General features: G+C 55.2%; 1 protein-coding gene across 4 annotated transcripts in view; it reads left to right on the top strand.

Moving 5' to 3' along the window:
- The window catches only part of MYO18A (myosin XVIIIA), a 92,658-nt gene that overhangs the window by 58,773 nt on the left and 20,943 nt on the right, over window positions 1–12,942 (top strand). For all 4 annotated transcript variants that reach the window (XM_081028630.1, XM_081028631.1, XM_081028629.1 and 1 more), the window contains exons 20-28: window positions 2,274–2,383; window positions 5,300–5,365; window positions 8,734–8,862; window positions 9,551–9,694; window positions 10,075–10,164; window positions 10,313–10,432; window positions 10,636–10,747; window positions 11,195–11,322; window positions 11,642–11,796. In XM_081028630.1, the coding sequence (XP_080884756.1) occupies window positions 2,274–2,383; window positions 5,300–5,365; window positions 8,734–8,862; window positions 9,551–9,694; window positions 10,075–10,164; window positions 10,313–10,432; window positions 10,636–10,747; window positions 11,195–11,322; window positions 11,642–11,796 (1,054 nt within the window). The remainder of the gene's footprint in view (window positions 1–2,273; window positions 2,384–5,299; window positions 5,366–8,733; window positions 8,863–9,550; window positions 9,695–10,074; window positions 10,165–10,312; window positions 10,433–10,635; window positions 10,748–11,194; window positions 11,323–11,641; window positions 11,797–12,942) is intronic.

Below are 12,942 nucleotides of genomic sequence, written 5' to 3' on the forward strand. Positions count from 1 at the left end.
CTCTTCTTGTCACTCCAGCCTAGCCTGTTCTTTTTTCTTTTTCGTTCTACCCTGCTGACTCCCGTCTGCCCCCTCTCCCTTCCACATTCCAGTCCTCTGTATCCCCCTGCCCTCCCCGCTCCACGTGCCCTGTTTCCACAGCTCCCTGCCATCCCCTTCCCTGGTTTGGAAAGGTCAGCTCTGCCCCCAGCAGCAGACTCAGTGCCCTCGTGGAGCCATATGCTCAGGGGAGGTAACTACCTCCAAGAGCAGGCAGATGGCTGGGCCAGCGCCCCAATGAGAAATGAGGTGCTAAGTCTTTCTGAAGTACTTAAAATTTCCTCAGAAAGGTCAGACGAACTCTTTTTCTGGCTCCATCCAGAGGAGAGGACAGAGAGGGTGATATAACCATAGTTAACACCCTTAGAGTAGTTATGGTATGCTAGACACTATACTACACTCATCACATACATTAACTCATTTAATCTCACAGCAGCCTCATGAGATACGAGTACAGTTGTCATTCCCAGATGAGGAGACCGAGGCTCAGAGACATTAAGTAGCGTGCCCAAGGTCACACAGCTCGTGAGTGGCAAGGTGAGAGTTGACCCAAGCAGACCAGCTTCCCAGTTCATGCCTCTCAACTAGGGTTTCATTTTCCTGAGAAGTTATGAGTTGCCAGGTTTCTGCCCTTTTTCCCTTAGCTAGGAGAGCAGGCAGGGTCCCTCCCACCCAGTTCCCTATGGGCACCGTCACTTTTCCTCAGCAGCAAAGCCAGGAAACGGGCTCCCTGCCCTGCTCTAAATAAATCATCGATCTGTCCCCACGTCTTGATATGGAGTTGGTGTTTATTATTTCAAAACCAGATTGTTACCGCTCTGAACCAAAATCAATGTGCTTTACTCAAACAAGCAGATCGATGAGACCAGCAGCAGCAGCACCCCCCTCCTTCCGCCCCACTCAGCCCCCAGCCACCATCGATAGCACTGATGATTAATTAAGATGCCAGGCGTCCGGACCTGCTATCCTGGCCCATCAATTTAATTGCAATTCAGATACAATCAATAGCTCACTTTGTCTTGGCCCCTCAGCGGCCCCCGCCTCCTGTTTCAATTATCAGGCACATGCATCAGCCTCATCTCCCAGTTGGAGGGTTTCCCAGAGCTAGCTAGGCTGGTGTAGTGGAGTGAGCCCCCGACTGGCTGCCGGGAGCCCAAGTTTGAAGTCCAGTTCTGCCTCCAGCCATAGCCTTTGTGACCTTGAGCAAGGCGGTCTCAGGCCTCAGTTTCCAGTCTGGAAGATGAGCTGTATCTGGTCTCAGACCCTTTTCGGTTTGAAATTCTGTGATTCTGTAGGAGTGGGTCTCTTGGTCCTCTACTGTGAGCTCAGGTATTCTCAGGGTGACTTAGAATAACCTCCTCCTGGCCACCATCCTGACCTTGCTCCTACCCAGAAGGCATCACACTCTTGCCCCGATATCAAGCCCAGACAGTAGGGGTTCTCTGTTAGAGGTGATACTCTAGGGAAAGAGAATCTACAAATCTTTTTTGTCACCTGGCCTAGGACTCAAGGTCAGGATGGGAGCAGGAAGAGAGCCCTTTCTGATGTCCTGCTTCAATGGACTGAGGAAAGGAAGGAAACATTTTATTGAACACCCACCAACGGAGCCAAGCTGTGCTTTCTACATATTTTCTCATTTAAGTGAAATGAGAGATAGGCGGCAGGGCCCCCATTTGAAGATGAGAAAACCAAGACTCAGAGAGGTTGAGTGACTTGTTCAAGGTCACATACTAGGAGCCAGGGCCAGGATTCTACCCCCAAGCCCATGCACTTTTCTTCTCAGCTACTCTCTAATGCCCTATTTTTGTTTTCTTCTTATGAAGTCCTCAAGACATTGTTCTCTCTGGGTTATAACAGAGTCATAGACTTGGAGGGTTAGAAAGCATCTTAGAGGTCATCTAGGCTTTGATTTCCATAGCATTCCTTCCAGGTGGTCAGCCATTCCCTGTTGGCATGCCTCACTGACGGGGAACTTGCTTTCCTCTAAAAGAACCTGTTCCCCTTTCAAATCCTGCAAGCCCCTGTGGGGCTCCCCGAATGTCCTGTTGGCCTCCAGTCCCTCGCCCCAGCCTCCTTCCTCTCTGCTCTCCTTTCCTGGGCCGTCCTCCACCTCAAGCTCTCCTCCTACAGCTGCTTCTTCCCCTTCAAGTGACTCTCCCCTCGGGCTGCCCGGGGACCCCACTGGGAGCAGGCAAGCCGCTGATGGACCTGGCCCTGGTCTGCTGTCTCTCTAGGTTACCCTGACCACATGGTGTTTTCCGAGTTCCGCCGCCGCTTTGACGTCCTGGCCCCACACCTGACCAAGAAACACGGACGCAACTACATTGTGGTGGATGAAAAACGGGTAGGTCTGGGCCTCAGAGCCCCCCAGACTCCCCTCCCTCTGCTCAGGCCCCTGCCCTTCCTTGCCTAGAGGGAGCTGGCTGGCCCTTGCTCAGGCTTCTGGTTTTGGAAGCAGGACAGGGGCACATGGCAGCCAAGCTGTGGCAGTGGGAGAAGGCAGCCGGGGGTATGGACTACAGGAATCAAAGTCTTCCACCTCTTGAGGCCTAAGGTGGGGGTGTCTGCTGTCTGGTGAGCCACACCGTCCTCCCAGAGCCTCCCAGGTGGCAGATGAGAACTGGATTTTTGGTGTTCCTCGTCGCACCTGGGCCCCCACGTCAGGGACTAGCTCCTACAGAGGAGGCTGTGCCCAGTCAGCCTGAGGCTCCGGGCTCCTTGTCAGCCTGGGTTGGTGAATTCCTGGCTGTAGGAGGGATGTCTCCTTGCCATTCTAGCCTGTCACCTTGACCCCCGGAAGTGCCCCTCGAGCAGATGAACCCTCCTTTACTGTGCTTGGCCTCAGGCACCCATCCTTACTCTGAAAGCCTCTCAGCGCTTAGGATGGCTTCCCTAAAAGGGAGAGTACTTGCAGAGCAGGGCACAAACCCTGTCCCCTTGCCCCGAGTCACAGACCCACATTGATGGCGGCCTCAGAGACCTCCCCACCCTTGCCATCCAGGACCTGCCAGTGTCCAGAGCCATCTCGGTGTGAATGTGGCTGACCTGCCCCACACTCCCTTCTCCCTGACCCTTGACCTCCATTCCAGCCGCCCACTCATGGCTACACCCAGCACCTTGTCATCCCTGGAAATGCTCTGCCTCTCAAATCTTAAATTCCAGTGCAGCCTTCTCTGTCCTCAGACTCCTACCTGTGGATCTCACTCCCCTCCTCCTCTCGGGACACCTGCTCTTTGACTCCATCAAGACCTCTCCTTTCTGACCCCACTGCATTTTCTTTACTCTGTCCATTCCCTTCTGACTTTACTTCCTCTTCCACTCAACCACAGCGCCGTGGTCCAGCCCTCCAGTCACTTGGCCTTCCATTGCCCTCAGCTGTCCTGAGCCTCCTGAGCTCCTGCCTTGCCTGACCCCACTGTGAACAGCCAGCTTTGGGCGTCTGCCCTCCTAAGCTTGGGGCTCCCAAGTTGCTGTGGGAGAAATGATATAACCATGTAGACTTGAATTCCTGTAGCTTCATGGTCTCCAGCCTCACCTGGGCCCTTGGAGTGGCCTGGCAAGTTTTCCATGTGCTCCATCCTTACCTGGTCCCCCTTCTAAGCTCCTTCCCTGATACTCCATTCTCCACCTTTCTCCTCAAATCCTCCCCAGCCTCACCTTTCTGGGTCATCTTCCCAGCAGTTGACCTTGCCTCTAAACGCTAATATAATCGAGGCTCCAACTTCCTTCTTTGTGGACAAAAGTGTCCACTGTTCTTCATCTTCCCCAGGCCTCCTGTCTGGGTGGGAGAAGCGTCCCTCTCCTCGTCCAGTCCCTTCTGCCTGTGCTCCGGAACCCATTCCCTTTAGTCTCCCTGGAGACCTGCTCCATGGGTGGTAACTCTTCTCTCCTGTCCCTCAGCCTCTCCTTCTCTGCTGGCTCTTTTCTTAGTGGAGAAACATTCCATAGACGTTGCTCTCAAATAGGAGCCTTCTGTCAACCCTCTCTCATGCCAGACTATTACCTGTCTCCCACCTGCCCATACCATCAACACTGACTCTCCTCCTGCTGTTCCCCACCCCACTGCCATTCATTCCTCCGCCCACAGCTGCCTGGTTTCCGTCCCTGACACCCTGGGACTGGTCTTCTTGTCTCCACATGCCCTTCACGTTGCCAGAGCTAGTGGACACTTTTCTGTGCTTCTTGGCAACATGTGAATGTGGACAACTCTGTTCTTTTTGAAACATTCTCTGCTCAGCTGCTTTGCTGCCACTCCTGCTTTTCCCCTTGTCTCTCTATTCTTTCTTTTTCAGTCTCTCTGAGCTTCCCTTCTTTGACTTGTTCCTGAAATAAAGATCTCTCTCTTCTCTAAGACACTTTCCTTGGCCATATGTGTTTTCTGTTCTACAACCCTCTTCCGGGGCAAACTCATTCACACTCGTCACTTCAATTACCACATGTATACGATGACTTTCAAATCAATACCTCTAGCCCAGGCCTCTCTCCTAAACTCCAGACATGCATTTCTATCTGACTGCATTCTGGACTTCTCTGCCTGTGTGCCTTATAACACCTCAAACTGAGCATGTTCAAACCAAACTGACTAGAGCTCCTCTCAAACCTGCTCTTTCTCTTGTGTTCCCTACCTTGGAGAATGGCACCATTATCTAATTAGTTCCGTAAGTCAGAAACCTCAGTATGTTCCTAGCTGCCTTCCTCTCGTCTGCCCCTCCCCCACACCTGCCAAAGCTCTCTCTCCTTCATATCTCCGCATTTCCCCCTCCTCTCTTCCCTTCCGGTCAAGCTCTGGCCTTCTCTTCTGTGGATTACTTCAGTCGCTGCCTAAGGAGATCTCCATCCATCCGCCCTTGTGCCAGTAGGATCTTTGTAGAATGAAAATCTGATCATGTCCCTCCCTGAGCAAACCCTTCAGGGGCTCTCAGCACACTGGCTCCACATACTTTGGCAACTGTCTACCTCTCTGGTTGTACATTAACTGCACCCCCTTCACTCCAAGTTGTGCCAACTATTAATACTTTCCTCGGTTCATTCTGTGTCTTGTGCTTCCATGCTTTTGCTCATGCTAGTCCTTCTGCCTGAAATGCCCGCTCCCCGAAATGTCCTCTCCCTGAAATGCCTTCTCCTGACTTTGGCTAATTCAGTGGAAGCCTACTGAAAGTGCTTGTCGAATACATAAGGGACTCCGAATGGAGGACGTGAAGCCCTGCATGGAGATGGGGAGTCCCTGGGTGGGCTCCCTGACAGAGGCTTCTCTCTGCAGGCGGTGGAGGAGCTGCTGGAGTCCTTGGACTTGGAGAAGAGCAGCTGCTGCATGGGCCTGAGCCGGGTGAGTTATTCCTACGGGAAGGCAGTCGGGCCCTTACTCTCTGGTCCCCCTGTCCACATGGGTGACCCTCCCCCTCCTGCCCTCCCTGCTCAGTCCAACATCAGGAGTGTCCTGGGGTCCCTTCGGAGTCTTGTCCCCCAGCCCATCACCTCCCAGCCACTCTGGGGCTGCTCTTCCTCTCAAGCTGCCCCATTCAGGGCTAGAGGCCGGGAAGTTAGATATTCTAGCTGCAGCAAACTTCACTTTCCCTCCCTCTGGATAACTGGCTTGTTCAGTGTTGTGAACACCTCTCTGATGTCAGGAGGGAGTGGGTTGGAAGGTGGCCCTGAACTTGACCTGGGTCCTGGTATAGGAAGTAGGGAAGACAGAAGGGAAGGGAGTTTGGAGAGGCAGGAAGGCAATAGGCAGAGTGCTCCAGAGGGCAGAGCCCCCTTTGGCAAGTCGTCTAGGGCTGCCAGCGTCCCAGAAGGACAAGCAGGACATGGCAAGGCTGTGCCGCCGCCACCCTCCCACGGGGCACATTCCTCATCGGAATGGAACGTGGTGCATAAAAGGCAGGCACGCCTGGCCCTGGGTGCCAGTCTGCCTCATCACTCCACACCAAAGGGTCAGCCGAGCGTCCCTCCCACGGCGCAGGGCACCCCTCATACCCCTCTCTCCTGAGACTGGGAGTTTGGACCAGCGGCATCCACGTATGTGCTCCAAGGGCTGTGGTGGGAGGGGGAGCAGTTGGGAGCCAGAGGGGGGTGTGGACCTGTGCATCTGTCAGCAGACAGGGAAGGAACCACAGGTCGCGGGCCGTGTGGGGAGTGTGAGGTGGAAGGGCATACTTACAAAAAAGGCTGAAGTGTTGCTGGTCCACTCTGTTCTCTGTGTGCCGCACTGAGTCAGTTTTTGGTTTCTCGCGCCCCCTCCCTCACTGGGAATCCCTTTCCCGTCCCCTCACCGTATCTTTGTTTTTGTTGTGCCTAGTGTTCCCTTGTCCTTTTGGCACTGGCGGTCCCTGCTGGTTTCGAGCCCGCAGTTTCTGGTTCGACTCTTCTGTTTCTTTCCTCGGTCTCTGTGTCTTCTACGTCCCATTCTCTTTCTACGTCATTTTTCTGGTGTTGGTTTCTGCTGTCTGGCTTACCTCCTCTGTCTCCCCTCCCAAACTGTCTCTAAGCCCTGTGTGTGGAGATGGGGAGTCTCCAGGCTGCTCGTGGAGCTCTTCCCTGGGAAGCCTGCAGTCCAAGTTTTCACTTCAGCCTCTTGGTGTCTGCCTGCGTGGGCTCCTGCCCCTCTGGCCAGCTGAGCTGCTGCGGGCTGGCATTGCGAGTGGCACCTCCTCTAAGGCATGTCGAGGGCAGGAGAGGGCCTGTACAGGCGGGTCCTCTTTCCGGCTGTCATATTACTCCCTGTGCATCACCCCAGTGCCTGGCTGAGGCAGTTGAGGCCCAGGGCTCAATCCTGCTCTGGGCAAAATTAGGGCTATGGGTGGATGTTGGCTCACATCTGGTTTGGGAAAGAAGTTTCAGGACTTCTAAGCTATGATCACCACTGGCTGGTGATCACTGTTTGTCACACTGCGTCAGAGAAGGGAGGAGCTCAGTCTGAGCCCACAGGACCTTGGTCGAGGCAAAGGGATTGGGGGTCTGGGAGCCTCCTGTTCTTTGTAAGATTTGTATGGATGGGTGTGTTGGAGAGGAGATGGCCCCGAGCCTTCACCTAACACTCAGCAGGACTCCTCGCCTCACAGACGTATAGCTGTTCAAGAGAGGTTTGAGGCTGCTGCCCTAGCCTCTAGAGCGTCCTTTCTCTTTCCATTGTGTTTCTGGGCCATTCTCCGCCCCCGACCTGGCACCTTACTTCTGCTCTAGTCAGACAACCATGTGTGCTGACCCCTAGCATGATGTCCCCCCTCTGGGAGAATCGTGGCCCCTGGGGGGAATCTCAGGCTCACACGTTGTGGGAAATCAAGGCTCAGGTGGGACTCGGGACCCATGGGAGATCTCAGACACTCAGCCCTGCCGGTGGGATGTGGGGAAGTGTCTTGGAGAACTGAGCTGGCTTTCTCCCAGGCCAGCCTTAGGGGACTAGGTTTCCACAGAGTCGCCAGAGGCAAAGCTTTCTCAGCAGAGAGTGTAGGCCCTCTCCCCATTTTTCTCCTGAGGGGAGGCCTGGGGATATTCTACCTAATGGTTCTGAGTGTTTCCCATGGAGTTCAATTCACATCTTCGCTTTGCCCCACAAAAGGGAATTTTCTGTGTGCCAGGCAAGGTGGAGGTGGGCATATACCTAGGTATCCTTTTGCCCTCTCTAAGGAAACTAGAGCCTTTTTTTCACCTGACCTTTTTCCCTGCTCTTCTTCCTCTCTTAGCAGTGAAACTTTTATCCAGCCCCAGCTCAGGCCACCAAAGAGTGAGAGGAAAAGCCGGGTGTGGGGGTTTCCAGCTGGTTCTCCTCACATCTGCCCTCCAGCCCCCAAACCTGTATGACAGGTCCCTTGACTGGGCCAACTCCCACCCACCACACTGGCTTCATCAAGAGATGAAACCTGGGTGTGTGGGTGGGGGTGGGGTGTTGTCACTTGAAAGAGGAGATGTCTGAAATAAAACTGAGCAGGGAGGGTACAGAGAAGAGGCCCCTACTCCTTCCCCATTCCCCTTTCTCTGCATACTGCTTCCTGGACCTTTTTCTTCTCTCTCTCTCTCTCTCTCTTTTAAACTTTCATTTATTTTAAGCATGTTTTTCTAGGACCTATCAGCTCCAACTCAAGTAGTTGTTTTAACCTAGTTGTGGAGGGCACAGCTCACAGTGGCCCATGTGGGAATCGAACCGGCAACCTTGTTAAGAGCACCGCGCTCTAACCAACTGAGCTAACCGGCTGCCCCAGGACATTTTTCTTCTTACATACATACACCACCATCTGCTTTACCTGATCCCAGGCAGCTGGATGCCAAAGGCAGTTGGGCCCTGTGGGCCCTGTGGTCAGCAGTGGGCACAGGGGCATGGACAGGGTTGCTGGCAGTCCTGGGGGGGAAAAAGCCACCGTGGATGTTGCTGAGGGGCGTCCTCTCCCCATTTGACCAGTGGCTGTTTCATTGACTTCTTTCCTAATACCTGCCCTTGGCTTTCCTCTGCTTTCATCTCTCTTTGAAGTTAGATTTCCCTTCTTACTCCTCCCCTTCCCAAACCTCCCTACCCCCCAGCTTGCCCTCCTCTTTCAGCCTTCCTGGCTGGGGCCTCTTCTTGCTCCTTCCCTATTCTCTTGGACACTTGGATTTTTAGGCTCTTCCCAGGCCAAGGGCCACACTTCTGGGCCTGCTGGTTTCCTCGGCTGGGCTGCCCTGGCCCAGTCTCCTGCCTTCACCTGGCCTGCTTCTCCACAGGTGTTCTTCCGGGCGGGCACATTGGCACGGCTGGAGGAGCAACGGGATGAGCAAACCAGCAGGAACCTAACCCTGTTCCAGGCAGCCTGCAGGGGCTACCTGGCCCGCCAGCACTTCAAGAAGAAAAAGGTGCTGCTCCAGGGACATCCTCGTCCCTCAGCCCAGCCTAGCTGGGCAGAGCTCCTGGGTTGGGGTGGAGAACTGGAGGGAACATGTAGGGGCAGAAAGCTAGTCTTGGGGCTATGGGTTATTGTTATCTGGGGGAGAAGAGGCAGAGACCTCCCAGGGCTGCCATGCCCTGGGTCAGGCTGGAGAATGGGCAGCTCCCTGGTGCCAGTGAGTGCTGGTATGCCCAGCGATGGGGCCATGTGACCTGGTCCAAGGGTTAGGGTGGGGTGGGGGAGCAGAGCCCAAGCAAAGGTGGGCTCTGGATCATAGGCTGCTCCATGAAGATTAAGGAGCTGTGTCAGCGACTCCTTTTCTTATTAGCAAGTCCATAAAACAGCCGGCACCGCCGCCTCTTGTGTTTCAGCAAGATTAGGTTTTATAGCACATCCAGGCCAGGGTGGTGGAAATAATAAGGCAGCAAATAAAGCAGATGAAGTTATTCCTAACGATGGCAGAGCAGTTAGTGCCCAGTGCAGTGCTCCCAGGGCCTGGCTCTCTGTCACCCAACCTCTGAGAGATGGAGGGAGGCTGGGTGCAGAGGGAGCGTTTGCCTCCAGGTCTGATGGCCAGAGAAGCAGCCCAGCAGGGAGGATCCTGGCGAGGCCTGGGACTGAGAGCCCCACTGTGTGCCACACCCACCCCAACTTAGATCCAGGACCTGGCTATTCGCTGTGTGCAGAAGAACATCAAGAAGAACAAAGGGGTGAAGGACTGGCCCTGGTGGAAGCTCTTTACCACTGTACGACCCCTCATTGAGGTGCAGCTGTCCGAGGAGCAGATCCGGAACAAAGACGTATGTCAAAGCCCAGGGAGGGCCTGGTCACTGAGAGGAAAAGGACTGGAGTTCATCCATGGGGGCGAGAGTCTTGTCTGCTCCCAAGTGCTCCTTTCTTTAGTCCATAAAGCTGATGACCTTGAACTATGCCCATCAAACAGAAGTCATCCACCGGGATGCTGGCTGAGCCCCTGGGTAGCCTCTTAGGTATAAAATCTTCGGCATCCTCGGCATATGGGGAAGGGTCTAGGGAAGGAGCCCCTGGGAGGCAGTGGCTTTCTGTTCCCTTGTGTACTAGCCCGAGCTTCACTAGCTTCATTCACCCCAAGGGTGCAGATCCTGGGCCCCGACCTCTTGTAGAGCCTCTGGCTCACTTTGCCCTCCTTACTGCACCCTAGGAAGAGATCCAGCAGCTGCGGAGCAAGCTTGAGAAGGTGGAGAAGGAGCGGAATGAGCTGCGGCTCAACAGTGACCGGCTGGAGAGCCGGGTGAGTGACTCCTCACACCAGACAGACTGGCCCACCTCCGCAGGGAGGCTGGGCCCAGGAGGTCCTCCCCCTTTTTGCCCCCCCCAAGGCGTTCCAGCTGAGTGAGGCAGGCATTTCAACTGGTGGCATCTCCCTCCCCCCACCCCAGATCTCCGAGCTGACATCGGAGCTGACGGATGAACGTAACACGGGAGAGTCCGCCTCCCAGCTGCTGGACGCGGAGACCGCGGAGAGGCTCCGAGCTGAGAAGGAGATGAAGGAGCTGCAGGTGAGGACAGGGCCAGGGTGAAGACAGCGGCGGACACACTCTAGTGCCCATCTGCTCCCCCCAAAGACAGGTGGCAGCTTTGCCACTAACCCAGCACCCCTGTCTGCCCTGGGTAAGCATGTGACCACCATCTGTGGTTCAGGGGTGCAGGGGTACTGAGTGAGGGGGTGGAATGGCACACCTCCTCCCCTCCTCTCCTGCAGACCCAGTACGATGCACTGAAGAAGCAAATGGAGGTGATGGAAATGGAGGTGATGGAGGCCCGTCTCATCCGGGCAGCAGAGATCAACGGGGAAGTGGATGATGACGACACAGGTGGGTCTGAGGCTGGAAGAGCTCGGCAATGGCCTGAGTGGCAAGCGCTGATGCCCACGCCTGGGTCACACACCCCTTGTCCAGCCTGTCTCCCGGGTAGAGGTCTGTTATAAGGCTAAAGTGCAATAAGTAGATAGAAAGTAGACGTGCCAATAAATGCAGGGGATTATCTTAGAGGACTGTAACAACCATGCCAATGATAACATCTGAGGGCCAAGGGCTGGCCGTCTCTGGGGAGAAGATAGCACACGTAGCCACCTCACCCTCTCTAGTCTTCTCTCAGCTAGTGGCTCCTTCCATCTTGGGTGGAAGCCTCATTCCAGAGACTTTTCTGCGTCGCTCTGGCTGACTCCACCTGCTGGTCCTCCCTGCCCCATCCTTCCCCTCGTCCTTTTCTCGGGGACTCTCAGAAGCTCAGTCTTCCCTTGTCCGCCGCCAATCTCGCAGGTGGTGAGTGGCGCCTGAAGTATGAGCGCGCTGTGCGGGAGGTGGACTTCACCAAGAAGCGGCTCCAGCAGGAGTTCGAGGACAGGCTAGAGGTAGAGCAGCAGAACAAGAGGCAGCTGGAGAGGCGGGTGAGTCTGCTGGAAGCCATGGAGGCTTGTGCCAGGGAGGAACTGGGAGGGGCTTGGCGCCACATGTCGGCCCAGTGAATGGCCAGTGCAGGCAGGCCCTGGGAGCAATAGGGGAGGGTTGGCATGTTTGCCTCTGGGTGCAGCGGACAGCCAAGGCCACGCTGTTCTTCAAGTGTCTTAGTTCCCCGAATGTCCCTGAACTTCATCCCTCATCTCTGGGTCTCCCCCTCTCTCACCCACCTCCTTCTTCTTACCTGCTCCACCAATACTCCTGGGCCTCTCAGTGGCCGCTGACCCTGTACCCCATTTCGGCCCCTAGCTCGGGGACCTGCAGGCAGATAGTGAGGAGAGCCAGAGAGCTCTGCAGCAACTCAAGAAGAAGTGCCAGCGGCTGACGGCTGAGCTGCAGGACACCAAGCTGCACCTGGAGGGCCAGCAGGTCCGCAACCATGAGCTGGAGAAGAAGCAGAGGAGGTGGGTGGGTCCCCTGCCCTGGGCGCAGAGGACTTTCTAGAACAACCCCAGACAGGGCTCCCTGCTCCCCCTCCAGGGAAGCAAGGAGGGAGGACGTGAATTTGGCCAGGGTCCTTGCCTGCATATTCAGTCGTCCTGGAATGTGAACGGGTCTCACTCCTGACCTCTGAGGAGCACTCAGACCACATCCCCACTGAGGGCCCGCTCAGCCCTCTGCTCCCCGATGTGCTGAGGTCAGGAAGGATGGGCGCCAGCCAGGCCCTGTGCAGGAACTCCGCCACCACGGCCCTGCCCCTCATTCCCACCCAGCTCCCCATCTCTCCCTTGCCTCAGCTACTCCAACACACTCTCCTGACTAATGTCATTAGACTACCGTGCCACTTCCATCTCATTATGGTAATGGCACCAAGGAGGGGGGCAGCCCTCACAGGAGAAAATCCAATCTAAATTAATTTCCCTGGCTGGGGATGGGAATGGGACGCCTTTATTAGCAACACCGAGGAACCCACACACCCTGGGAACAGCAGGGTGCCCCAGGGAGTGGGAACAGCGCCTGGCTCCCGTCTGCAGGAGAGGAATACTCAGCAGAGGCACTAGTTGCCTTTGCAAAGGGGCAGCCCCACACTCACGACCCTGGGGGTGAGAACTGCAGAGCTGAGCCCTCCCGGTGACCCGGGATTACCCTCTGCCTCCTGGGCGAGGCTGCTTTGCAGAGTGAGAGGAAATGAGAAGGTCTTATATTCCTCCCTCCGTGACTCCCTGCTTCCCTAGTTCTTATCTTTACCCCCACCTTCCCTTTACCTAGAGACAGGCACACTGAGCGGGGACCTCCCCTTCTGAGCACCCCAATGGCAGTGCCAGTGCAGCTAATTACCATCTTGCCCCACTCCCTATTGGGCAACTCATTCAGCTTCAGCTGCCCAGAGTTTTCTTACATTTTTCTTTCTTTCTTTTTATTTTTTTATTTTTTTTGATATGGTGTTGGGGTAGGGTGGAGCTATTCAGTTTTCTGCAGGAACCTGATTAGCTATGCAGGGAAGGTGTTAAGAGGAATTTCAGCAATTTGCTCCTCACTTAAAGTCACTGGGCAGGAAATAGAAGGCTAAGAAGTGAAGGAGTGAAGAAAGAGGCCCCCAGCCGTGAACT

This window comes from Rhinolophus hipposideros, assembly GCF_964194185.1.
Source record: "Rhinolophus hipposideros genome assembly, chromosome: 20".
Lineage (NCBI taxonomy): Eukaryota > Metazoa > Chordata > Mammalia > Chiroptera > Rhinolophidae > Rhinolophus > Rhinolophus hipposideros.